General features: G+C 48.4%; 1 protein-coding gene across 6 annotated transcripts in view; it reads right to left on the bottom strand.

The window, feature by feature from the left end:
- The window catches only part of DOCK6 (dedicator of cytokinesis 6), a 1,219,180-nt gene that overhangs the window by 441,225 nt on the left and 751,614 nt on the right, over positions 1 to 26,341 (bottom strand). For all 6 annotated transcript variants that reach the window (XM_069604231.1, XM_069604230.1, XM_069604232.1 and 3 more), the window contains one exon: positions 12,460 to 12,586. In XM_069604231.1, coding sequence (XP_069460332.1) covers positions 12,460 to 12,586 — 127 coding nt within the window. The remainder of the gene's footprint in view (positions 1 to 12,459; positions 12,587 to 26,341) is intronic.

Here is a 26,341-nt window from a genome sequence, read left to right as displayed (position 1 = left end):
CGGCATGCCGCTTCCTAAGGAAAAGGGAAAAGAACAGAAAAAAGGCATTAGTAAGCATTCAACAAATCTTCGCTTATTTTTAAAGACTGTACAAGCTTCAAAAGCTTACCTGAATCCCAGCCGCTCTGGGGGAACTCTGTCTCCGGAACTTCTCATCCACCTGCAAGAGGGAAAAGACACTCCAGGTTAGCGTGGAAACATCTAGAGGCGCAGCATACCGCGCTTACTCAACGCATTTCTTCTTCATAACCGGCATCCACACTGAAAACGTCGCAGCACCTAATAGACACAGAAAAAGAACTCAGTTCAATACAAATACGAAAGGGTCGCTTCGCGCATCGTGCTCTCACTCACCTTCAGCGCTACTCATCTCAGCAGCACGTCACCATCCCCAGATGCCGGCCATCATCTAAGGAAGGAAAGGAACGAAGTTAGAGAACTCTTCAAAAGACTCATTATACTTACCTGTCGGACTCTTGCTTACTTGAATTAACGGTATTTGGTTTACGTGCCTCTCTAAGAATGTCCATAAATCTTTGATGCAGTTTGAGACGTCCGAACTCTATGACCTCAGGAGCCAAGCTAAGTTGAGAGTTTGAGGGTATGGGTGCAGTGTTGTCCCTTGATGCTGCGACAGTATGTTGTAGTGCCAAGGCAGTTTGACTGGAGGGAAAAGTGACATTCTCATGAGATGCAAGAACCACGGTTGACGAGCCCAAATCGGTGCTACCAGGATTAGTGTAACTTGTTCCTCCTGGTGCATCTTGTGAATTATCCTTTTGAGGAGAGGAGTTGGGGGTTTGGGGTTTTTAGCGTAAGCAAATCTCCCTGCCCATTTGATCCAGAAACATCCCCCTGGACATTTTTGGGGGATACCTGGAGCTGTAGTCTGGGCATTGTGCATTTCTAGTGTTGCACAGAGGTTGATGTCTTGATGCTGCCATTCTGCAAAGAGGCTGTGCAAAATGTGTTTGTGTAAACGCCACTCGTATTCTACGGTATTTGAACGTTTCTTCTGAGCACGTCTGCAAGAAGATTGTGTTCCCCTGGAATGTGTTGTGCCAGGAGGGATACGGTGTGTTTCAGTGACCACTTACAAATGCTTTGTGCCAGTTTGGACAGCCCTCAAGTGTTTGTTCCTTCCTGCTCGTTTATGGAAAACATGGCCCTGGTGCTGTCTGTTAGGACTAGAATGGTGTTCCCTTGCAGTTATCGTTGGAAAACCTTTAAGGCTTTGAATACTGCTAGTAGCTCTAACAGGTTGCTATGTTTGCTTGCTACTGATTGTGACCATGTGCCGTGCGCGGCCTTGGTGGTGAAGGTGAGCTCCCCAGCTTGACTTTGGTGAGAGTGGCCTCTTCTGGGGGGTGGTGAACGATTTCTCTTTCACAAGGTTTTCCCATGTACCACCACCGTAGTGACAGAACAAGGGCTTTCGAGACAACCACTAGATCGTCCTAATGACCGCTTGCTTGACACCATTGGCTTGAGAGCGAATCTTGCATAGGACAAATGTGCAGATGGGCATACGGTACCAGAAAAATGCAGGAAGCCATCAGTCCTATTATATGGTTATCTGACAACCGGCTACAAAATGAGGGATTTGGAACAATTTGTTTTGGACCTTCTGATTGGAGGGGAAGACGAGGCCGTCTTCTGTCTGAATCAGAGCTCCCAGAAATTGATAGAGAAAGCCAGTGGAAAGAGTAAGTCCACTGTCTTTTGGGTGTTCTCTAGACACCTGATGCGAGTATCCTGTTATGAGCCAGTTGTCTACATAAGAGGACACCGGAACAGACTGTCTGCGTAAGTGAGCTTCTGCCACTGACAGAACTTTGATGTTCATGAAAATATCGAATTGAGAAATTACTGCATCTTTTATTTTTTTGTATAATGCGGGTGGCGACCTCCCTCCTCCCCACAACGTTTTAGTAAAAGGATGCAGTCATTTCTCCATTCAATATATTACTTCCGACCATTTCTGCAGACACCACCAAACTTTGGTAAAAACCCTTGGGGCTGAGGCAATGCCAAAGGGGAGCACTTTCAATTAATAGTGAGTGTCCCTATCTTGGAATTGAGGCATTTTCTGTGCACTGGCAACACTGAAATAGGAAAGTATGCATTTCCATATCCAAGGTGGCCATGCAATTCCTCTGCTTCAGCAGTGGAATTACCTCCTGCAGAGTGGTCATCCTGAACCTTTGAGGCTTGACATACCAGTTTGTAGGACACCGATCTAATACAGGGCGTGTGGTTATATCCTTTGGGTACAAGGAAGTATATTGAATGGATCCACTTGTTTACATGTTCAGCTGGGACGAGTTCTATCGCCCCCTTTAGCAGCAGTGCCTCCACTTCTGTTGAAGAATAAGGGGATGGTCTGGAGACATTCTTCTTGTTTTTGGCGGGTGGTACCGAGGTGTCTGGAGAAACTCGATACGGTATCTCTCGCCCCCTTGTTTGAGCACTCACTTGTCTGAAGTAATCCCCTCCCATTAGTGGGTGAAGTATGTTATCCAACCTCCTATTGCAGATGCATGAGAGGGGATGCGGACAAGAGTAATTTGTCGGCAGGGGTAGGGGAGCCTCTAGCGGCTGCATTCTTACCCCTTCCTTTGATGCCCCTAAAATTCCTCTGTTGAGGGGATTGATAAGTGTTTGACGACCCTTGATTGGAGTACCAGGGTGAACCTCCTATGTTGTATGAGGCTTGTGTGAGTATGAAAAAGGATTGCCCTCGAAAGGAGCAGCGGGTGTTAAAAACCCTGTGCTGTAGATATGGCTTGCTGGATATTTGATTTAATGACATGAGAGTCGTGTGCTCTTTTTTTGCAGTCTCAAGGGCATCGTCGACTGGTTTCCCAAACAAAGCAGACTCCTTTATCGGTTTGTTAATAAGGGAATCCTGCATCTCGGGTTTGAACCCTGAGTTCCGTAACCAAGCATGGCCCTTCGGAAAAGTGCTTTTACCTAACACCCAGCTAGCTGTCTCAGCGGAAGTTCAAAGTGTTCATTAAAATATTTTGAGTTACTTGCCGACTCTATTGAACAATAGTGAGCAGCTGTGACTTGGCTGGCTCAGGAATACACTCCAGGCCTTCCTGTACAAGACCCCATTGAACGTCACTAAAGCTGACAAGCCGAGTAGTGTTGATCGCAATATGGGTAGTACAGGTTGGCGAAGTTGTAATCCTTTTGCCTAAGGCATAACATTTTTTACACTCCTTGTTGGAAGGAGTGTTAGGGAGAATTCTCAGAAATGTGCTAATTTCCCTCTACCTTAGAGAGACCCCCAGCACATTTTCTGGATTTTGAGGACTTGAACTTTGCTGCTTACCTGGGGAGAGTGAGACCCTTTTTCCCCACTCTCTCATGTATTTTTGCTATGACTTGAGCACTGTGTTTCTTTTGACTTTGGAGTCTGACAAACTCCATAGGCATCATCTTTGCATTGTGACACAAAGCACCTTCAGTGCAGTGGCCCAGGGAAGTCTCTTAGATGTCCCCAAGGTTTAAATACCTTCTCTTGGATAAACTAATGTTTCCAAGAGCAGTGAAGTGAAATTGACTTTACTTATATTGTAACTTTCTAGACCCAGCACACACTATCTTACAATAGGGTGCTGGTGGGGTTACTTAGTATCCCCTTTGTCTAGTTCCTAATATAACATTTTTATGTTACCCTTTCCTCAATGAATGTCTGGTGGCAGTGGTTTAATTTTAACTACCGTGCTGTGCTTTTACCGCAGGCTGCGTTCGCAGCTGCAGTAAAGCACCCAAAGGTGCCATTTTTGTCAAAATGGCCCCGGTCTTCTTTTTCTGCCATTTCTTTGTGGAAAGGTCCTTCTTGAGATTTACTCTGCGTGCCAAACCAGGTTTGGTCCCTTTGTTTGCTTTGTCTTTGGCGGGATTCATGAGTGAAGCCCACCTCTGGCTCCAATATGTCTGGCGGGGGCAGAAAGTGAGGTAGGTGCCCACAACTCCCTGTGCTTAATCCCCTTGGTTACAGGAAAGCACCCAAAAGTGATTGGCCGGCTGGCTGTCGGGCAAGACAGCCACCCTGCTGTTTGACTGGCAGCTAGGCTGGAATGAATGGCAGAAACCTGCATAAACGGCGTGGCTGTTTGGCTTGAAAGGCAGTGTCGACCATTGGACGAAGGAATCCGAAAAGAACTTGGAAGAGATGCCTGCTGCAACTTCTAGACCGTTGGTTTGCCTAGTGAAGCCCTGCTGCTGTGATGAAGCTCCAAATTCTTCTCGACCAGAGAAGCCCTGAAAGGACGACTTCTCTCCTTGAGTTGATGGGACCTTTCAACTCCAAAGTAAGCCACCTGGACATCCTCTCGAAGCTGGTTCTATTTCCACTGCAGTTGCTGCTGGAACCGAAGAGCCAGGGAGAGGAACACCAGATTGTGTGCGTTGCTTTTGAGAAAGCAGGCCTCACCAAGCCTGAGCCACCTCAACAGAGTGCTGGAACCCCAATGCAAGGAAAGCCCATCTCAACAGCCAAGAGTCTGCGGTGGTGCTATTTGCTGAGATGTGAGGCGCTGAAACCACAAAGTGCCACTGAATAGAAGTTGGTCCAGACGTCCTCTCCCTCTTGTCCGCACGACTGAGGCCCAGGAACACAGGATCTGCAGAGCTGCAAAGGAACAGAAGCCAGCTGTAACAATTTTTTCTAACCAAAGGTACTATAAAGTCTAAGAGAACTTACCTCTCTTTGTGTAACCTCACTTGTTCTCAGTGGAGACTTGTCTTGGTTGCATCTGTAGAGTTAACAGCTTCTTCACCTCACAAGCCTAATCAGCTTGTGGCGCTGCTTTGATTTCTTCTTTTCTACAAAGACTTCTAAAACATTGTGCAAGACTTTAACCTACCTGCAAGAATTGCTTCAGCTCACCTAGACTTTTGTCCAATTGACTTGCCTGGCCTGGCTCCCTGAATGACTCTTCTTGCCCCTGACTGTGCGTTTTGTCTTCCTTCCAGGAAGGGGTTAACTTACTTGGCATTGGGGGTTACCGAAAGTACTTACCTGCTTCAGAGTATTGCTCTAAATGCCACAGTAATATATTAATGTCCACAGTGTCCTAGCTATTTAAGTCACCTGAGAGTGTAGGCAGTGTCTGTGTGCCATCCCAAATGGGTACTTGCTGATTTAGAGGAACTAAGTTTGTATTTTGGAGTGTATTTGTGTGTTACTATTATATTGCCCCTTCTGAAGAAGGCTTACTCAAACTGACTGTTAAATAAGTTATTAATTGTTTAATCAAGAAACCTTGGGTGTAAGAGTTTATTTGAATACTTGTCACTGAATCTCTGTGTAGCCACCCTACTGCTCACATTGACCCCTCTTGAGATAAGCCTGGCTGCTCAACACGCTACCAATGTGTGTAGTACAGACTTATACCAAAGGTTGGGTTCCTATTGCCAGGTGGGCAGGGTTGTTCTAGTGTACCCAAAGGGTATTCCATATGATCTTGCCTAACAAGGGGGTCCCCACACGCTTCCTGGTTGTGGCGACCACCAGAGAATCAGGAACAGTCTCTCCCCAGATGTATAGGGGATCTGAGGGAGCAGGTCTGAACATATTCTCAACCCGAAAAAAAGAACTGTTACAAAATTAATCACAGTAATTACCAAACGATCATTAGGGTATAACAGTAAATTCCACCACAGCATTTCCCAAGTGAACAAAGGGCGACTGTTAAAATATAACTAAAATGATTCTTCTCGTACAGCAGTGAGTGCCAACAGTCAACAATTAAGTGCTTGAGGGTTTCGATAGTAGACATACAGAAGCGTCACACGTGTTCTTCAGGAGCGGCACAAGACCGAGCCCCTAATACATCCTTTGTTGGTACCAAATTTAGTTTTAAGCGTAACCAAAACTGTAAGAGAGGTTTTAACATACATTTCTGGGTGAGATTAACAGTCTTAACGTCCAAGGAAAAATGCTAAAACACCTTATAGGAAAGCAGCCTTTTCCAGTTAATCCAGTCAATTTCGTATAACATATTTTTGAGCTTGGCAGGGTTACGCTCTAATTCTTCTAGCAAAGCGGCTTTCACATTCAGCAAAGCCAAAACACAACTCATCCAAGCATTAAGAAGCACACAGTTATCCAGTTTAAACAGTGCATTCAAGTGTACAAATAACGTACAAGCTAGCGGAAACATTATGCTTTTCATGAGTAAAGTTAATCGCCAAAGAACTTTAACCTCTAATGATACGAGGCCCAAAATGTGCCGAACCGCAAGAGTAGCCATTGGGAGGGACAAAAGACGCTTCCATATAAAGGGACTCCTTGGACCCATAGGTCAATCTAGGGACGAGAACCTGATTGTACATTTTAAGTGCCGGAAGTAATGAAAAACTGCCATATTTTTTTTTATTAGTTATGTATAGCCGAGAGGCCGAAACAGCATCGAGCTTAAGGCATGATTGACCAAAAACAAAGACTGCTTGGCTTTAAGCAGACCTCCTCCATTTTCTTGTCATTAATGCACCACCCAAAATTGGGCCTGCCCGAAAGAATCTTCCTACGATAAATAACCAGGACATTAGACTTGGGCACATTAATGTCCAATCCAAGCTCCCTAAAGAAATCCCCCAGCAGTGTCAAAGATCTTTGTAACCCTATTGCAGTATAATCTAGCAGCACTAGGTCATCAGCATAAAGAAGGTAATGCAGTTTAACAGAACCCAACTTCGGTGGATTAACCACAATGCCCGCTAGTGCTGCCCTTATTCCAAAGATGTATATATTGTACAAAAAAAGGTGCCAACACGCACCCCAGGAATAAGCCGCAGTGCGCAAAAATCCACCCAGAGTATGTATCCTTTGGTCAAGCCTCACTTTTAATCTGATATCTTTGTGCAGAATCTCCAACCTCATGACCAGTGCCTCCGGACAACCCCAGGACCTCGAGCGGGAGACACAGTGGAACGCCTTAGAGATGTCATGAACAGACAAAAACAGGTGCGCTTAGACTGAAGAGCCTGATTCATCAACAGCTGTATCAAAAAGCAATTCAAGGCTGCACTCATTCCCTTCATAATGCCTGATTAGTTGATAGCCAATGTATCATCATCAACTGCCCATCTTTGAAGCGCACGAAATAAAAAGCCTGAACGTTCAACAGGAAGATAGGGCGGTAATTCACAGGATTCGCCCCATCACCCGTTTTAAAGAGAACCATAAATATCGCCTCCTTCCAAGTCAAGGGGCACCTAGCCAATCCAACAACATTCCTAAACAATTGAACCAGCACCTCTGCCCATAATGACGATGCTGATTGTAACATTAAATTGGAAAGGCCACCAGGGGCATTCGAGGATTTCATCTTCCTGATGGCCAACAGGATCTCCTCGAGATCAATACACAGCAGCTCCCAAACCGCCATGCCAGGAATTACCCCCATACTCCCAGACGCACGTAGCGCCAAGGGACTCACAAGAGCAAACAATTTACTAAAATATGTCTCCCACAGATAGCCAGAAATTGGCTGAACCTGCAACAAGGATTGCACATAACCCCATCTAATCATTCGCCAAAAATTGTCCGAGTCTCTTGAGGCAAGGGCTGCTATCATATCCTCTGCATCTCTTTGTAATGATAAGAAACAATTCCCCTTTGCCCAATTTCTGTAAGCCTGCTTGAGCTTAGATATGGCCCTACTTGCCCGACGGCCCAGTTTTTGTGCTTTCCTAATGTCCTCTCTCAGCTTTTTCTTCTTCGCTCAGACCAACTCACTGAATTTATGAGCAAAGTCAAGATGATTAACATCCACATTTAAACTACTCAGCAGGATCAATCCTAAGAGAATATTCTGCATGTGGGGGGCAAAGATATGGGGACAGATATCAGTAAAAACTCCCCCCACTAGATCTTGAAGCATTGAAGCGAGCAGCAAACTTGGGACGCTAAATTACAGCGTGGTTGCTATGTCTGATGTCAATGGGACCAGAAGTCAAGGCCATAGGGCCAATTGTACAGATACCTCACAAGCATGCAGTAAGATGCGAATGATCACTACAAGTCTTGGCACCTACCTCAAAATGGTCAAGCTTAGATAACATATGACTTGAAATAAAATATAAAGTCCAAGGTAGATCTGTGAGAACGATCTGTCCAAGTATAGTTAGACGGGACATCTCCCAAGATCTTCCTATTTAAAAGCGATAACCTGTCCAGAAAGCCATGAAACAGTGCCCCTCGGTCTCTTGCGGATTGCGAATAGCATCTGAGAGACCCGGGCAAATACAAATTGCCATCCATACATTCGGAATTAAAGTCACCCATAATGACAAAACCCATATTTGGTAATAAACAATACAAATCAAAAACATTAGTAATAAGTAATACAAATTCTGCACAGGATTATAATAAATGTTTTAAAAAATAAGCACCCTTAAGACCTCATCGGAAGGGTCCAACCATATTACTTTACTGCCTAAAATGTCAGGGTGACCCACAAGCAAATTTTCAATATTAAAACTTGGAAACACACGCCAATCGCTAATTAGGCCACCAAAGGGCCTACTTTTGGGCCCTTTCTTAGCAGGTTCATACAGGACGAAGAATGTCTTTCAGCGTCCGACATCGTGCTATACGTGCTGACGCCACACATTGATTCCTTCATCGTATAGATTGCAGTTCCCTTTGGGACCGCCAAACGTATGGTTTGTACTAGGTTTCATTTGGAAGGTTCCAAACTGACAGCTTGTATACAGTGTACACAGGTAAGAGGGGCCAGGGGTACTCCAACTTTATGTTAATTGATTGTGGTTTCAACAAATTATTCATAATACTCCATTATTGGAGGATTATATAGTTGTGGAAGCCTGGAATTGGTCGGAAAGACTGAAGACTCTTCAAACTGGCAAATTACAATTCATTTTACATGAAGTTAATATATAGCTAGTTTGCTTTCTGTTTGGCTATTACGTAGGTGTTAAAAAGCACTTTCTGTAGTCTCCTTAAGCTTCTTCAGACATCTTTATTATCAGTTACATTAAGATGACTTTAACAGAACCACCGGGTCCCATCACCCAGGCTTAACTGACCTTGTTTGGAACACTCACACATCATTCAACACCAAACATTACACATGACATCACCAGCTCTCCCATACAGTGACAAGCACTTTACAACACATCTCCTTCCTTTCCAATGATAGCACACACATACAAACACACCACCTTCAAGCACTTCTCAACACATCTCCTTCCCTACACTCACAACACAAATACACACACACAGCCACATCATCCATACAGCATTCATTCATAAATGGGATGTTGGTCACACGCAAGATGCAACCAAAACTGACGTAGGAGGCAGGTTTAGTTTTGGGCCTCCATGCCAGACAACATCAATTTCAATCTGTTTATTGAGTGATGCTGCTCAAAACATTACTGGGATGCTATCACGACATTTTCCCTCAAATGGGATGCTATCCCTAGGGACGCTATCCCTATCCACTTCCATACCAACGGGACACTATCCCTACTACACACAGGACGCTATCTCTACTACACACGGGATGCTATCCCTACTTCACGAGGGACGATATCCCCTCTACACACGGGAGGCTATCCCCTCTACACACGGGAGGCTATCCCCTCTACACACGGGATGCTATCCCTACTTCAAATGGGAGGCTATCCCCTCTACACACGGGAGGCTATCCCCTCTACACACGGGAGGCTATCCCTACTTCAAATGGGACGCTATCCCCTCTACACACGGGAGGCTATCCCTACTTCACACGGGATGCTATCCCTACTCTACCGCGGGATGCTATCCCTACTTCAAATGGGACGCTATCCCCTCTACACACGGGACGCTATCCTCTCTACACACGGGACGCTATCCCCACTACACACGGGACGCTATCCCCACTACACACGGGACGCTATCCCCACTACACACGGGACGCTATCCCCACTACACACGGGACGCTATCCCCACTACACACGGGATGCTATCCCTACTTCACACGGGACACTATCCCACCCTAACTGCCGACTTACTTCACTATGGAGGCGCTACCTTACACCATTGAAGGCGCTACCTTCATCCTATTTTGGGAGTTTAAGCCCCTTCTTCTTGCACACTTCAACAATTCATACGAGGCGCTACCTTCCTCAATCCATAGCCATGGCTATATTCACAAAACTTCCTAAAATGAACATTTAGCATTTACGCATCTTGTTACACAAAGATACCTGCTAAATTTTGCATTCCTAAGAGTTCTTGCCGCCCTCTCGCGGCCTACTTCCTTCATGTGCAAGTCTTCTATGTGTCCACGTTGCTCTAGGCAAACTAACCCTGAAATTCCTCAAACCGTTAACACTAGCTCAATCTCTATAAACTGCCAACACCAACTCCATCATTCAGCCCTACTCGCTCTCTCATGCCCTATTAGCACCTGGACATTTCACATCAAATTGAGGTCAGTGTCCATAACAGTCCATCTTTACCTGAAATTCCTCAAAATGTTACACTACTCTTAACACAGGTCTGACTAAGCCACATTAACACACACATGCGCTCGATGCACACCACTTGTTCACCTCTTTAACCAATTAACAGATCCTTAACACATCCTGAAATCACATTAACAGAACATGTGCCGCTGACATTGAAGGTAAAATTAATAAAGGATACTTTAATCTCCCGCGACACGGGAGCCTCTTGCCTCCTCTTCCGATCCTCGTGCATAGACTCGTCACCCAAGGCTGCGCTGTCCGTGTATCTGCACACCGCTGCGGCCAGCTGCCAAAACTCTCCTTCTCCTTGTCCAAACCGAACACCGGAGCTGGGCTGTCCTTGTGTGTCCTTGTGCTCGCGTACCGCTGCGGCCGGCTGCCACACTCTCCTTCGCTCTGTTCATGCAGTACGCGGGCACCCTAGGTCCCCGTTGGCCCCCTCCTAAAGCGCCCGTAAAACTCCTCCTGAGCACGTAGACATACCCTGTGGGTCCTTTACTCGAACACAGCTCTCTACCCTAACAAGAAACAGCACCCACAAGGACCACGTAGTAAATGAACAATGGCACCAGGATTCTACTCCTCCGCCGGACCTCCTCGCTTACTGGGTGACGTCACCACTTCCCTCAGAGCATCTGAGCTCCATGGAGCTCCTGCCAGGGCAATGTCCCAACGGTCACCATCACCTTCAAACCCCTTGCTTCTCCATAGGGAGGGCAAATTAATATACTACAACCACAAATGACAGTATCTCCAGAAATGACCATTGGACTGGGCTCCTTCACTCTCGCTTTCCTGTCATTTCCCTCTTATATTGCTAGAGCACACCGATATACTGGGGCTTCCTTCACTACAGCGACACCCCTTTCCACTGCAGACGCTTCTCGCTTCACACCATATGGCACCTGCTTGATGTTGGGGCTTAACTTCACTTCAGCCCTCCGCCTTACTTCTCCCCAAATATCTCAACTCTTCACCTTATGGGGCTTCATTTTCTAGGGCCAGCGCTTCTCTTTAAAGAGTTTCTCTTAGTCCTTGGGGCTTAACTCCACACCCCTTCCTTTTCTACTTTTATTTGGCAGTCTATGGCTCATATGTTAGCGCTGGTAGTTCCCCTTCTTTCCCCCTGGGTGATGGGACTTACTTCTGTGTTTCTGTGTGGCAGTGGTTCCTTCTCTTCTTTTGCTGCTCCCCCCTGAGCAGTTTCTTCTTCTCCTTCAATGTGGGTTCTTGGTAATCCTCGTCGCCAGTGTTAAAAAGCACCTTCTGTAGTCTCCTTAAGCTTCTTCAGAGATCTTTATTATCAGTTACATTAAGATGATTTGAACAGAACCACTGGGTCCCATCACCCAGGCTTAACTGACCTTGTCTGGAACACTCGCACATCATTCTACACCAAACATTACACGACATCACCAGCTCTTCCATACAGTGACAAGCACTTTACAACAGTAGGTTTGCCTCCTTTTCTGGCAGGGTTCTACACTGTACCTTCCTGAGAGATGTGTACATTTTGAAATACAGGTATTGTAAACCTTTTTGATCCATGAGGGTGTAGGAGTGAAGCGTTGTGACTAAGCAGTTTATAAGCAGTTTATAAATCGTGTATTCTTTTATTTTAAGATTATCCCGGCCTTGCATTATTCTGAAGAATGTCCATTGACTGAAACATGTCGAGTGGATCACACTCCTGGACATCTCATCAGAGGCATTCTGGACTTTTTTTCAATTGGAGTTATTTGTTTTAAATGTTCACTGTTTTGACATGATCTCACGGGCACACGTTTTTTGCGTAGACAAGTTGCAATTACCTCATTATGCAATATCACAGAAATAAAACACATTAAGTGTCACATTTAATGTTTATAGCGTATAAACATAACAGTTGAAAATCGGTGGTCTCCAGGAAGTTCTGTGATCCAATTTATGACATTGTATACTCTGAGCACCCTTTGCACTCACCCCGGCTCCGCCGCACCATTTCCTGCCTTGCGCCGATGGTGCCCAAGATGGCCTCTTCTAGCCGGGCCTTCATGTCCAGCGACTTCTTGAAGGTCAGGCTGTTGATGCGCTCAAAGGTTTTCTTTCCCTGCGGGGATGGCGGAATAGAAAGAAAGGGGATAATAGCAAACAGCTTGACTTTTGTATAGCACCTTAAATCTGAGGTATGAAGACAGTATAACCACAGGCGTCACCATGATCCCTTGTAAATCCATCTTACTCATGTTTGACACCCTTGGAGGGGTGAAAGGATCAGCTCCCCCTGCTATGGGTGGGACTATTACACATACATCTCTGTAGCCGGCGCTTAATCTACTGATCTATCGTAAAGGTTTTAGCATCTTGACCTTTGGAAGCTAGTCCCCCTGGTATGGGGACTTACAAACATGATCCCAAAACTCTGATGCACACACTTCCGTCCCCCTCGTCTATGCAGGGCACTGCTGCTTAGAACTGCCCTGTATACGTCATTTGTGAGATGCAAATCAAGTCCTGCTTTTATTCTGCATTCTGTGAATAATTTCCGGGGTTATAACTATTAGGGAGTTTTACTAAAATCCAACTCTGGTAGGACTGTAGAAGACTCACTCCTAGGAGTACAAATATGGTTCTTTATTATATAAGTCAACTAACAAATTACTAGTATCGCAGGCAAGTAAATGTATTAACATATATACAATAAGACATTGGTTGAGCATTACTCAATACACGTAAGTAATCAGATAAACGGGTAAGTAACCGGAGTACCAGGTACGTAGTTCACAGTAGTATTCAAGTTAGCAAATCAATTCTTTAACCAACATTCAATATAATGCAACAAGAATACTGGTAATTAACTTGTAGGCAGCCTATACTTTAGACGGTTCAGCCCTATCTGGGGATGTGAGTATCAAAGTCAGTCAGACCAATGGGTGACCAGGGCCCATAGGTGGAAGAACAAAGGAAGGCAGAAACAGTCAACATTTAAGGTTTAGCAGGCTTCTTCAATGTTGCAGGTAGGTAAAATGTTTTTAGTATTAAGGAGGTTCAGTGAGGTTGGATAGATCCCCTGAAGGATTGTAGCCTAAAGGACCAATATCCTTAGGCCTGGGAGAACACTATGTGAACAAAGTGTCTCAAGAAGATCAGGAGGAGTATAGATCAACACAGCAGGCACCTAGGTAAGCACCTAGAGCAGGACAATACCTTTTATTTTCTGATGAAGAACAATGACTAGCAGGAACCCAAGGTGAGGCGACAGTAGCTCCTGGTTAGATTCTTTGCCTGGAGGTTGAAGAAAGAACTTTTGGAAGGAGCAGATGGTCAGCTTCTTCGGATGGGACAGCCAGAAGACTATCTTCACGATGCTGGCATGTTGGGACACGGCACAGGCTTCAGACCAGCAACAGTTTGTCGCACGGCAGACTTCCCTCCATTTCTTAGTCCTCGACTTGGAGGATGCTCACAAGATTCCAGCAGAAATCGCGCTTCAAGAGACAATGCACAGAAAAATGGCCCAGGTTCCAGTGTATTGGGAGATTGCCGTCCAGTACGGTCGCAGCTCTTCGGGGGAAAGCTCAAAATGCAGTAACTCTTGAGACTGGTTAGGTCCACCAGTCCAAGGGAGGAAGTCACTCAGTCTGGATCTTCCCTGTGGATCAGAACAGGAGGTTGGAGCAGCAGTGGTAATTCAGCAGTCACTGGCGGCCGCTGGAGGTGGCCGCAGACGTCATCCTTCGGAATTCTTCTTTGCATTTATCGACTCCTTTGCTGCTCCAGGACCCGCGCCTTTTATGCAGGAGACCAGTCGTGATTCACCAATCCAAAAAGACAGCCAGCCTCCTACTTTTAGCTGGATCCAGGCAGAACTGCAGGACAAAGACCAGGGGAACTTCGGTCACCTCTCCGACTTCCTGTTCTTTCAGGCACACAGAGCTTTGGTGGGCTTTTGCAAGGAACCCCACCAAAGACAAAAGACCTAGCAGGACTTCCAACACCTAAGTAGATAGACAAAGGCTTACAAACGGACATGTCATCAAGAGTTGGGGGGGAGGGGGAAGTACAGCCACCATTTTAGTTCAATGGTGACCCATGTGTCCCTTACCGCAGCTGCGATAGCGGCCTGCATGTAAACTTCACAAAACATCAGTAGAAATCATACACTGCCACCAGCCACTCAGATCAACTTGTCACTGTAACTAGAAAGATACATGAGAAGTGGAAAGTATACCCCTGTCCTTGGTAGTGTGTGTTATCACAAGGAAAAAAAATGGCAGCTCAAAGAGCAACACTGTACATAAAGTTCTGTGGGCTTCAATAATACATTGCAGATGCCATAAAACTTGGAGGAAAGTATGACCAAAAAGAACAAGTTACTTTCTTACCTGGTAACGTTCTTTCGATGGGATGGTCCGACGACGTATTCCATATCTATGACATGTAATCACCACAGCTGTGCTGCTTCGGAAACTTTTTCGGCGTCTGCGTCCTGCGTCGATGACGTTGATGCGCCGTCGTCGAGGACCTCCTCCGACGTCCAACGTCATCCGATGTGATAAGTAGGACGCACGACGCCCGTAGCCTCAGTTGTAGTTTTTACCCCCAGAACGTATGACATTAGTCAACTGCCAGTTAGACACAAAGCCTTGCAGAACGTAAGCTGCAATCGCAAAAGAAATTCTGCAGCGGGGAAGGCAGGGCGGGAGCGATATGGAATACCTCGTCGGACCATCCCATCGAAAGAACGTTACCAGGTAAGAAAGTAACTTGTTCTTCGAGGGGAATGGGTCCTCCGACGTATTCCATATCTATGACAGACTCCCAAAGCAGTACCAGAGCAAGGAGGAGGGAAAGAATTTAGAATCAAAATTTAGAATAGCCAATCAAATAGCAGAGCAAAGGACCGCCTTGCCAAAGGCCAGATCCTGTCCTCGGATGGAATCGAGGGAATAGTGACGTACAAATGTATGTACTGAAGCCCAGGTGGCTGCATCACAGATGTTGCGAATAGGAACACCCCTCTCTAGGGCAGTAGATGCAGCCATACCCCTGGTAGAATGGGCCCGCAAGCCAGCCGGTGGGTCCTTACCCGCCAAGCGGTAACACTCCGAGATGGCCAAAATAATCCAGCGAGACAAAGTCTGTTTCGTCACAGCTTGCCCCAAACGCTTTCCAGCGTAACCAATAAAGAGTTGATCGTCCACTCTGACCCGGGACATGCGTGAAACATAAAAGCTTAAAGCTCTCCTAGGATCAAGCCTATGGAGCCTCTCCTCTTCCTTACCAGGATGCGGAGGAGGATAGAATGCCGGAAGAACAACCTTCTGGGCCAAATGAAATTCCGTCACTACCTTCGGAAGAAAAGAAGGACGAACTCTAAGGACAACCCTGTCCTTGTGAAATACAGTGAAGGGTGGCTTAACTGAAAGTGCCTGTAACTCACTCACTCTGCGAGCGGAAGTAACTGCAGCTAAAAACACAGTTTTCAGAGTTAACAGCCTCAAAGGGCAAGAATGTAAAGGCTCAAACGGAGCACCCATAAGAAACTTAAGAACAAGGTTTAAATCCCAACCGGGCACCAGGAAAGGTGACGGAGGGAACACATTAGTGAGCCCTTTCAGAAACTGTGAAATTAAAGGGATTTTAAAGTAAGAACTCTCTTCAGACGAGCGCTTAAAGATGGACAGCGCCGCCAGGTAACCTTTAATGGTACCCACTTGCAAGCCCCTGTGGGCCAAAGAAAGTAAAAAGGACAGAACCATGGGGATGTCACATGCAAAAGGATCCACATTCTGAACTCTGCACCAGTCGCAGAAGTTACGCCAACGGCAATGGTACAGAGACTTTGTTGCTGGCCTTCGGGCCGAAAACAACACCTCCATCACGTCTTCAGGGAGGTCCCAATCCTTATACCTCAACCTTTCAGGAGCAAAGCGTGAAGGTTGAGGGATCTGACCTCTGGATAGAGAACCTGACCCCCCTCCCGTGAGAGCAGATGGTCTCGGTAGGGAAGACGACGTGGAGGGCAGATGGAAAAGTCGATAAGGTCCGGGTACCACGTCCTCCGAGCCCACGCCGGAGCAATGAGGATCATCTGGGAACCGAACTTACGTAACCTCCGCAGCACTTGCAGGATGACGGGGACTGGAGGAAACGCGTACAGCAGCGGGAATGACCACTCCACCACAAACGCATCTCCTAAGGCTCTTTTTGGAGTAAATTCCTGCGAGCAAAACCTTTCGCACTTCCGGTTGACACTGGAGGTGAAGAGATCCACTTGAGGGGTCCCCCAAAGGGCGAAGCTCTCCAGGAGAATCTCCTGAGCCAACTCCGACTCGTGAGAGATCGCACTCTGCCTGCTCAGAGCGTCCTCCGTCACGTTTTCGTCTCCGGCCAGATGAACTGCCGAGATCGAAACTTCCTGCTGGATGGCCCAGAACTCGAGCTGCATCGCCTCCCTGCACAGAGGAAGTGACCATGCCCCCCCTTTTTGTTGAGGTAGTGCATGGCCACTGTGTTGTCCGTCAGGATCAGGACACTCTTTCCTCGCACAGTCGGCAGAAAAGCCTTCAGGGCTAGCCTGACAGCCCTCAGCTCCAACAGATTGATATGGAGTCTGGACTCCGACGGAGACCAACGACCGCTGACTGTCAGCCCGTTGGCATGAGCTCCCCATCCCGTGAGGGATGCATCCGTCACGATCGTCACCTCCGGCCAGGGAAGCCAAAATGGAGCCCCCTTCATCAAGTTGCCTTCGACGGCCCACCACAGAAGGTCCCGGGCGACCGAGGGCGGCACCTGAACTGGGTCCGACATCCTGCCGGAGGACTGCGACTATTGCGTCTTGAGTGCCCACTGCAAAGATCTCATCCGCAGGCGAGCCTCTGGCACCAGAAGAATGCAGGATGCCATGAGGCCGAGCAACCTCAAGAACTCGAACGCTGGGAGCGTCTGGACATGCTGAAACTTGTGCACCATCTGCTGAATGTGAAGAGCCCTCACCTGGGGAGGAAAACACTGCCCCAGGGAAGTGTCGAGCACTGCTCCGATGTACTGGAGCCGCTGTGTTGGCGTCAAATGGGACTTCTTTAAATTGAGGGAGAAGCCCAGCCTGTGAAGGGAGTGGCAGGTGATGGACAGATGATCCAGGACTTGCTCGGGAGAGCTCCCCCTGATCAACCAATTGTCCAGGTAGGGGTAGACGTGACTCCCCCCTTGCCTGAGATGCGCTGCCACCACCACCATGAGCTTGGTGAAAACCCTTGGGGCGGAGGTCAATCCGAACGGCAGGACCCGAAACTGAAAGTGCGAGTCGCCAACCGCGAACCTCAGGTACTTCTTGTGCTTGGGATGGATCGGCACATGGAAGTAAGCATCCTTGAGGTCGAGTGACACCAACCAGTCCTGAAGCTGAAGGGCCTGGAGGACTTGAGAGAGAGTAACCATCTTGAACTTGTCCTTCCTGAAGAGTTTGTTCAAACCGCGCAAGTCCATGATGGGTCTCAATCCCCCGTCTTTCTTCGAAATCAAAAAATAAGGGGAATACCATCCCTTGTTCCTCTCTGCTACAGCACCAGTTCTATGGCGCCTTTCTCCAGCAGGGCTTGAATTTCCTGCGCAAGGAGCGGATCCGGACTCTGCAAAGAGAGGCTCCCCGGTGGATTGTCGCGAGGCCTGTGCCGAAAGGGAAGACAGTAGCCGTGGGTCATGATCTCCAGAACCCACACATCTGAAGTAATGGCTTACCACTCTACAAGATGCTGCGCCAGCCTTCCCCCAACCGGCGAACCATGGGACATGGCCTCATGAGTGTGTGGGAGCGGCTGCGGCGTTACCTGAGGGCAAAGAGGCAACTGCCCGAGCGGCCTTGGCACCACGGGTACCCTGTCGTCCACCTCTGGTACCCCTGCGTTGGCCTCTTTGACTGCCAGCTCCTCTCGCTTTACTGAAGGACGAGTAATAGCGAAAGGAACCACCCCTCCACTGCTGTCCCCTAGGACGAAAAGGCGGAGGTTGGCTAACTGCAGCGCCCAACGACTTCGCTGCAGCTTTTGAGGTCTGCAACCTCTCAAGGCTCTCGTCAGCCTTGCTGCCAAAAAAGGTGTTCACCGTCAAAGGGCATGTTGAGGAGCCGGGACTGCACATCAGGAGCAAACCCCGAATTCCGCAACCACGCAAACCTGCGTATCACGGTGCTCGCCGCCATGGACCTACTGACGCATTCAGCTAAGTCCAAACCCGACTGAACGGACTCACACATGGCATCCTTACCATCCTGGACCATAGCAAGGAAACCATCCCGTTCGTCCCCTTCGGGAATATGTTCAGCCGCTAACGCAACACAGTTCCACAGAGTGTGTGTGAAACGAGACAAGGCACAAATGGAGTTGGCCGCCTGAAGCGCCATACCACCAGAAGAAAACACTTTCTTCGCCCAGCCATCAAAACGTTTGTCGTCCCTATCAGGAGGGATGGTAGGGTACGACGCCTGCTTTGCCGGGGCCATGGCCGCCTGCACCACCAAACTCTCCGGAGTGGGGTGCCTGGTCAAGTAGCAGGGGTCGCTACTGGCTGGACGGTATTTTAGCGACAAGGATCTGCCCACCGCCGGGAGACTCTCCGGAGCAGTCCAAGCCGCCGCCACCCTTCTCTGTAAAGCCATATGGAACGGCAGTACCGGGTCAGTTGGGGGACCAACATCAAGGATGTCCGTTAGATCATCCTGCACAAACTCCCCTGGGGGAGCAGACCATCCCAAGTACTCAGAAACCCTAGCCATAAGGCGCCGGTACGAGGAATCGGCATGAGAGCCAGGCTCAGGCCTACAAAACTCCACCTCCGGAGAGTTGTCCAGTCCACTGGCATCATGCAGTGACTGCCTCAAATCGTCAAACTGACTATGGCCCGAGACAATATCATCTGGAACTTGAGTAGGAACCAGGCCATCAGAATCCTCATCCGCCTCTGAAATATATTCCAGGTGGCGAAAAGAAGGCACCCGAGAGTGCTTGCTCTTAACCAGAGCCTTCCTAGGGGGTTCCCCCGTACCACGGGGTACCTCCGACACGAAAGGCATCGATGGCGTCGAGCGAATCGGCACCGGCATCGAGAGAACAGGCATCGGCGCCGAGAGGATCGGCGTCGAGGAAATCCGCGTCGACACAGCCCTCGAAGCCGGAGCCCCGAGCGTGTCCTTCGACGACCTAAGCGTCGACGGCCTCGACGACTTCCTCAGAGCCGGAGCCTCGAGAAAGCCTGTCGACGCCCTTGACGCCTCAGACGTCGATGTCTTCCTCGAAGACCTCACAGGTGCACACGGTCTCGAACGCGTCGAGGACCGGGACCTGGAACGGGTACGTCGAGAACGAGTCTCCTTGTCTGAACGGAACCTCTCCCGTGACTCGTGCCGACCACTCTTGCGAGCTGTGTCTCTCTACCTCTCACGACCGACCCCACTCGGACGGCTTAGTACCCTGCAACTCAAGAATCGCCAGCATTTTCTTCCCGAAGGAAGACCATTCCTCCGGCGTTGCACGGCTGGAGGGGTAAGCGACGTGCCTGGCAGAATCCTCCGAAGAGGACCTGGAAGACGACCGGTGTCGGCGCTTCCGAGAATGCCTCGAAGAGGCTGAGGAGTGGCGGGACCGACTCCTAGAAGGAGACCCACAAGACTTCCGACGATGACGCGGAGAGTCACCCCTCGAATCATCCGTCAAAAGCCCCGCAGATCTCGACTTCCGGGGCTTGCACACCCGACCTACCGACAACTTCTTCTTACGTTCGCGTAAGGGTTTGGACGTGAGCGACTGGCAGTCGATACAGTCATCCGTGTCGTGGGCCTCCCCGAGGCACCAGAGGCAGGCGTTGTGCGAGTCCGTCACCGACATCTTGGACCCACACTCCCCGCACTTCTTGAAGCCGGGACGCGGGGTCGAAGACAAAGTAGAAGACATCTTCACACAAAGGATTTTCACAAAAACGAACAGGTTCGAAGAACCGAGAAGAACACCAAAGAGTCAAGGCGTTAACCGAGATTCACGAAGCAACACGTTCGCGGAAAAAACTGAACTGAGGCTACGGGCGTCGTGCGTCCTACTTATCACATCGGATGACGTCGGACGTCCTCGACGACGGCACATCGACGTCATCGACGCAGGACCCAGACGGCGAAAAAAGTTTCCGAAGCTGCACAGCTGTGGTGATTACATGTCATAGATATGGAATACGTCGGAGGACCCAATCCCCTCGAAAAGATACAACTAAAAGGTTTAAAAAAGGTTCCCAAAGGTAGAGTAAAAGACTGAGCGAGTGTGGAAAAAAAGAATCCCACTCAGGAGAACTGGTAAAAATCCAAGAGGTAGGCAAAAAGCACTGGGGGACTCACAAGGGCGGAGAATTATACCCAAAAAGGAAATTCTACCTCACCATAATGTGACAACCAAAACATCAAGTCCCAGAAGACAAAGAAAAACCAGGAATGGAGAATCCTCTGGAAAATGCCAGGTGGCATTATATCAACTACATACAAACAGGACATAATAATGCACAGCCCTTTCCCAAGAGTTACATGTTGCCAACGCTTCACTTCACTTAGGGAGCACCCCATCACCCAACCATACACTTTGCAAATCCACAAACACAAGGACCTCGGGAAAAGTATCCAATCTGTTAAAAACGTGCCTGAGCTGTGTGTTGCCCTTACGCCAGAATTTAAGGAACAGGCATTGTATGCGCGATGTCTCCAAGCTAACCTGACACCATAACGATGAAATAGGGTTACTTCATGGGATCCCCAGTGTGCCGAGTGCTTCCAAGCAGTATTATGAATCCTGGGCTTTCCAGCGAGGAAGAGTGTAGGTCTACAGGTCACTTGTGCATGGGTAATGACAGTTCTAGAGGGAATAGTTCCAAAGCATGGCTACTTTCTTTACACAGGCACAAGGGAAAGGTATGCAAGCAGAGGTTGTGGGTGTGAACGCCCTAAAGTTTAACGCTGGCAAGACACCCCTATACTTTTTCCCGGACTGGTTTACAGACCCTTTCCTGGATGAGACCTAATGTGAGGCCTCTTTTACCGTGGACACTCAAATGAGAATTTCTCAATATTCATAAGAAGCACCTCTAGATCGAAGACCTGTATGTAAATCGTTCTATCTATTGTCATAGTATATCAAAATGTCTCAATTGCTGACGGGTGTTTCAACCATTCAGCCTTTTTCAAGGCATGAATCTAATGATATCCATACATCAATTCAAAAACAGTGAAAGAAATGTACACAATACATATTTGGAAATGGTTAGATTCATAACATGGTTGCATCATGAACGTACATATGAATGGATCATTTGTGTGTAATATGTAACATTAAAGGCAGCAGACAAAAAGAAGAGAGAAAAAGAAAAGACAAAAAGAACTTTGTTAATAATCTAGGAACCTCTCTCAAAATGATATATATTAGATATTGGGGCAAGTGATTATATGCATTACCCTTTTTCATATGTGTAACAGGCATCTTAGCATGTCTTGATTATTTGATCATCGCTTCAAAGTTCCATGATATGGGCGCCTTATAAGTTCTACTTCGGAAAACAAATAGTATATACAACATCATAAGTGTAATTATCTGTGCGGTATTGGGGGAAAATGTTAAAAATAGTGTTGTACCGTATACTGTAGTGCATCAGGTTCTTTTCCTGGATGAAGTCAGCATGCGATTTGGTCATAGCAACTGAAGCTTCCTCAAATAGCTTCATAAATGGCTTACAAAAACCAACATGACCAGATTTATATTGATGGAAGCCATGGGCTACATCCACCAACATCTGAAGCCATCAAGTTTTCCAGTGCGTTAGATGGTAATCAGTTCCACTATTGTGCCACAGTCTCGCCCACAATTTCAACGGTTTCAAATGTACCATGTCTGAAAAGCTGCACCGCGGGTCCTGTGGTGGCTCAAAGGGTGTCAAGCGTGGTCGAACCGGCCCAAAGTTATCTTGAGATATGAAACAGGACTCCAATCTGGTTATGGACTTCGGGGTTGCTGGGCAGACCAATAAAGGATCTTCAGACCTCGGTGAGTCTGTCAATTTTGCACTTCCGCTCCAGGAAGATATCTGGCACCTACAGGGAATGCTTCACCGTCAGCGAACAGGAGCCTGGTTACAGTGCAGCCAGCAAAGATGACTCGCTGCATAGTAGTTCACCCCCACTGTTGCCTGGGAATGGGTCAGGGGACAGAGCTGATCTCAGCCCTTCCTTTAAAGGCACAATGTGAAAGATTATTGGTCCAAAGCAAGGGATCCAATCCAGGCAGTTGTAGCAAGTGACCTTTGCCTTCTGTATGCTCATACCTCATGTATCGGCTCCACAAACACTTGCTTGAGGAACCCATGCAGACAGTGAACGCTCAGAAACGAGCAATGTATGCCAGAGATCCACAGAATCAAAATGCCCAATCAACCATTTAAACAAGAGCAGAAATTATCCAAGGAAGTATGCCCGACCACTGATGACCACCATTAAGAAGGAAGAGGATATCCGCCTGGAACACTGAAAAAAACCCAGACCAGGAACTCTGGTGGAAATCGGCACTCGCTGCTTCTCCCTTGGCAAACAGGGACATATCACCCACTTCTGCCTCAATCAGAGGAAGGAGGGTCTCATGGGAATCGAACTGTTAGCTCCAGACACCCTGGACAAACAACCGCTGAAGGAAATTCCATACCCGACGAAAAGCCGGATGTCCAAGTGTATCTTTGGGATTTTCTCCCTGAATAAGAAGATCCGTGGGCAGTATACGCCAGGCTATTTTGTTTTGGGCCATCCCTTTCACTGTGTTGACCATGAGGCAGGCCGCCATAGCTTGGTTTAAAGTGGCCTGGCCTTGTGTTCTACCCCAGATGAACAGTTACTTACCAACTGGTAACGTTCTTTCGACTGGATGTTCCTCCAACGCATTCCACATCTTTGACATGTAATGTCCACAGCTGTGTACTTCAGAAACTTTGTCGGCAGAGGTTGTCCTGCGTCAATGGCGTCGGGTCCATGTCCCTCGAAAGCCTCCGTCGAGGGCGACGTCACAGGATGTTATGAATAGGACGCACAGCGCCCGTAGCCTCAGTTTAAGTTTTTCCCCCCAGAACGTGTGGCACCAGTCTGATGCCTGCTGGACTGCACTTAGCCTTGCGGAAAACAGAAGCTGCAATCGCATAGAAAATTCTCCTCAGGGGCAGGCTGGGAGAGCGATGTGGAATGCGTTGGAGGAACATCCAGTCGAGATAACGTTACCAGTTGGTAAGTAACTTGTTCTTCGAAGGGATTGTATCCTGCCAACGCATTCCACATCTTTGACAGACTCCCAAAGCAGTACCAGTAAATGGAGGATTGAAAAGAATTTAGAGTACCCAATTAGATTGCGGAATAAAGACCCACCTTCCCAAAGGGCATATCCTGACCATGGACTGTATCTATGGAATAATGTTTTACAAATGTATGGATTGAAGCCCAAGTAGCGGCATCACAAATATTCCTAATAGGAACACCCCGCTGGAGGGCGGTGGAAGCAGCCCCGCCCCTAGACGAATGAGCTCTCAACCCATCAGGAGGGTCTTTACCCGCCAACAGGTAACACTCCGTAATGTTAAGGATAATCCACCTGGACAAGGTCTGTTTGGTAACAGCCTGGCACAATCGGTGAACAGCATATCCTACAAAGAGTTGATTGTTCACTCTGACCCTGGACATCCTAGAAATGTAAAAGCTAAGAGCTCTCCTAGGATCTAACCGATGGAGACGCTCCTCTTCCTTATCCAGAACGCAAGCATCTGAAGTAATGGGCTGCCGTTCGAGATGCTGAGACAATCTGCCCCCAACCGGCGAACCATGGGCCTGACGACTGTTTGGAAGCGGATGCAGCAGTGCCTGAAGGCAAAGAGGCAGCTGCCTGAGCAGCTTTGGCACCACGATTTCCCCAACCACCATGGGTACTTTTTCACTGGCCCCTTTGACTGGTGGCCCGTCGTTCTACCAAAAGAGGAGTAGAAATGAAAGGAAACTCCCCTCCACTGCTTTCCCCTAGTACGAAAAGGCAGAGGTTGACGCACCGCAGCGCTTAAAGATTTCTCTGCAGCTTTTGAGGTCTGCAACCTCTCAAGGCTCTCGTGAGCCTTGCTGCCAAATAAATGTGCGCCATCAAAGGGCATGTTCAGAAGACGGCTTTGCACATCCGGAGCAAACCCCGACTTCTGCAACCACGCAAATCTGCATATAACGGTGCTCGCAGCCATGGACCGGCTCACACTGTCAGCTGTAGCCAAACCCAACTGAAGGGCCTCACATGTGGCATCCTTGCCATCCTGCACAATAGCAAGTAAACTATCCATTTCTAACCCCTCGGGAATACGCTCAGCCGCAAAAGATACACAATTCCACGGAGTGCTTGTAAACTTTGCCAAGGCACACGTAGAGTTGGCCAATTTCAAGGACATGCTCCTAGCCGAAAACACCTTCCGTGCCCAACTGTCGAAGCGATTGTCGTCCATATCCGGAGGGATGGAAGGGTACGCCGCCTGCCTTAAAGTGGCCGTAGCCGCCTGAACCACCAAACTCCCAGGAGTGGGGTGAGTAGATATATAGCTGGGGTAGCTAAACGAAGGGCAGCATTTCTTGGTCAAGGACTTATTAACAGCCAGAAGAGAATCCGGGGACTGCCAAGCAGCTGCCACCCTTTTCTGCAAAGAAGGATGAAAAGGCAAAACGGGGTCAGAGGACGGGCCTTGATCTAAAATGTCTGTCAGATCGTTCTGCACAAAGTCTTCAGGAGGACTGGACCAGCCCAGATACTCCGAGACCCGTGACATGAGCCTTCTGTACGAAGACTCTGCATGAGCCCCAGGCTCAGGTCTACCGAAGTCCACTTCCGGGGAAGTGTCCAACCCACTGGCATCATGGAGGGACTGTCTCAACTCCTCCAACCAACTGTCACCAGAAAATTGTGGAGCCTCATCCAGTTCACCAGTGTCCTCCAACTCAGACCTCTCCTCCTATTCGTAAATGTCAGAGGGAGGTGAAAACCAGGTCTGGTGACAGAAGAGGGCTTGGAGGACACAACAGGCTGCACAGACTTCGATGTAGCCTTCCTCAGAGGATCCACAATGTCCAGGAACTCCAAAGGCACACTCCGAGAAAAAATCCCTGAAGGCGCCGAAAGCGGCGAAGGCTTCGACATTGTGAGCGTCGACAACCTCGACGTCGGGAGCGCCGAAGGCTTCGGCGTCAACGTTGACACAGGTGCCGATGGCGCTGTGGGCTGGTATGATGGCAAAGCGTCTACGTCCGAGTCGGGCGGACACAGTGCCGACCGAATAGACGCTGGCATCAAGCCCTCCATAGGTAGATGACCTAGAGACACGTCTCTTGCAACCTTTCGATTCCTTGTCTGTACGGGATGTTGACGGCTCCTGATGTGTTGCGTCGTGAACCCGAGCCTGAAGGCTTGGAGCCACAGAACGAGACTGATCCTGGTCGGCTTCATCAGAAGGCACGAGCGGATCCATGTCCTGCGATTGAAAAATCGCCATCATGGATTTCTTAAACGCCACCCATTCCTCCGGAGTCGAGGAGGGGAAGGCGACTGGTGACGTCGCTTCCTCAAGTGGCGGGAGGATGACGAGTGGCGTGAACCACTCTGGGACCGAGATAGCCGGGGATCCTTCCGACGCAGAGAGTCACCCCTCGAGTCATCGATGGAAACCCCCTTGGCTTTGGCTTAGAAGCACGGGACTTAACAGGCTTTGAGTCCCTACCTACCTGGAGATTCCCCTTCCATACCCGCAAGGCCTTGCCTGTCAGCGACTGGCATTTCGA

The sequence above is a fragment of the Ambystoma mexicanum genome, chromosome 3q (genome assembly GCF_040938575.1).
Source record: "Ambystoma mexicanum isolate Mex_15411 chromosome 3q, UKY_AmexF1_1, whole genome shotgun sequence".
Taxonomy (NCBI): domain Eukaryota; kingdom Metazoa; phylum Chordata; class Amphibia; order Caudata; family Ambystomatidae; genus Ambystoma; species Ambystoma mexicanum.
This window is presented reverse-complemented; position numbering and strand designations above follow the sequence as displayed.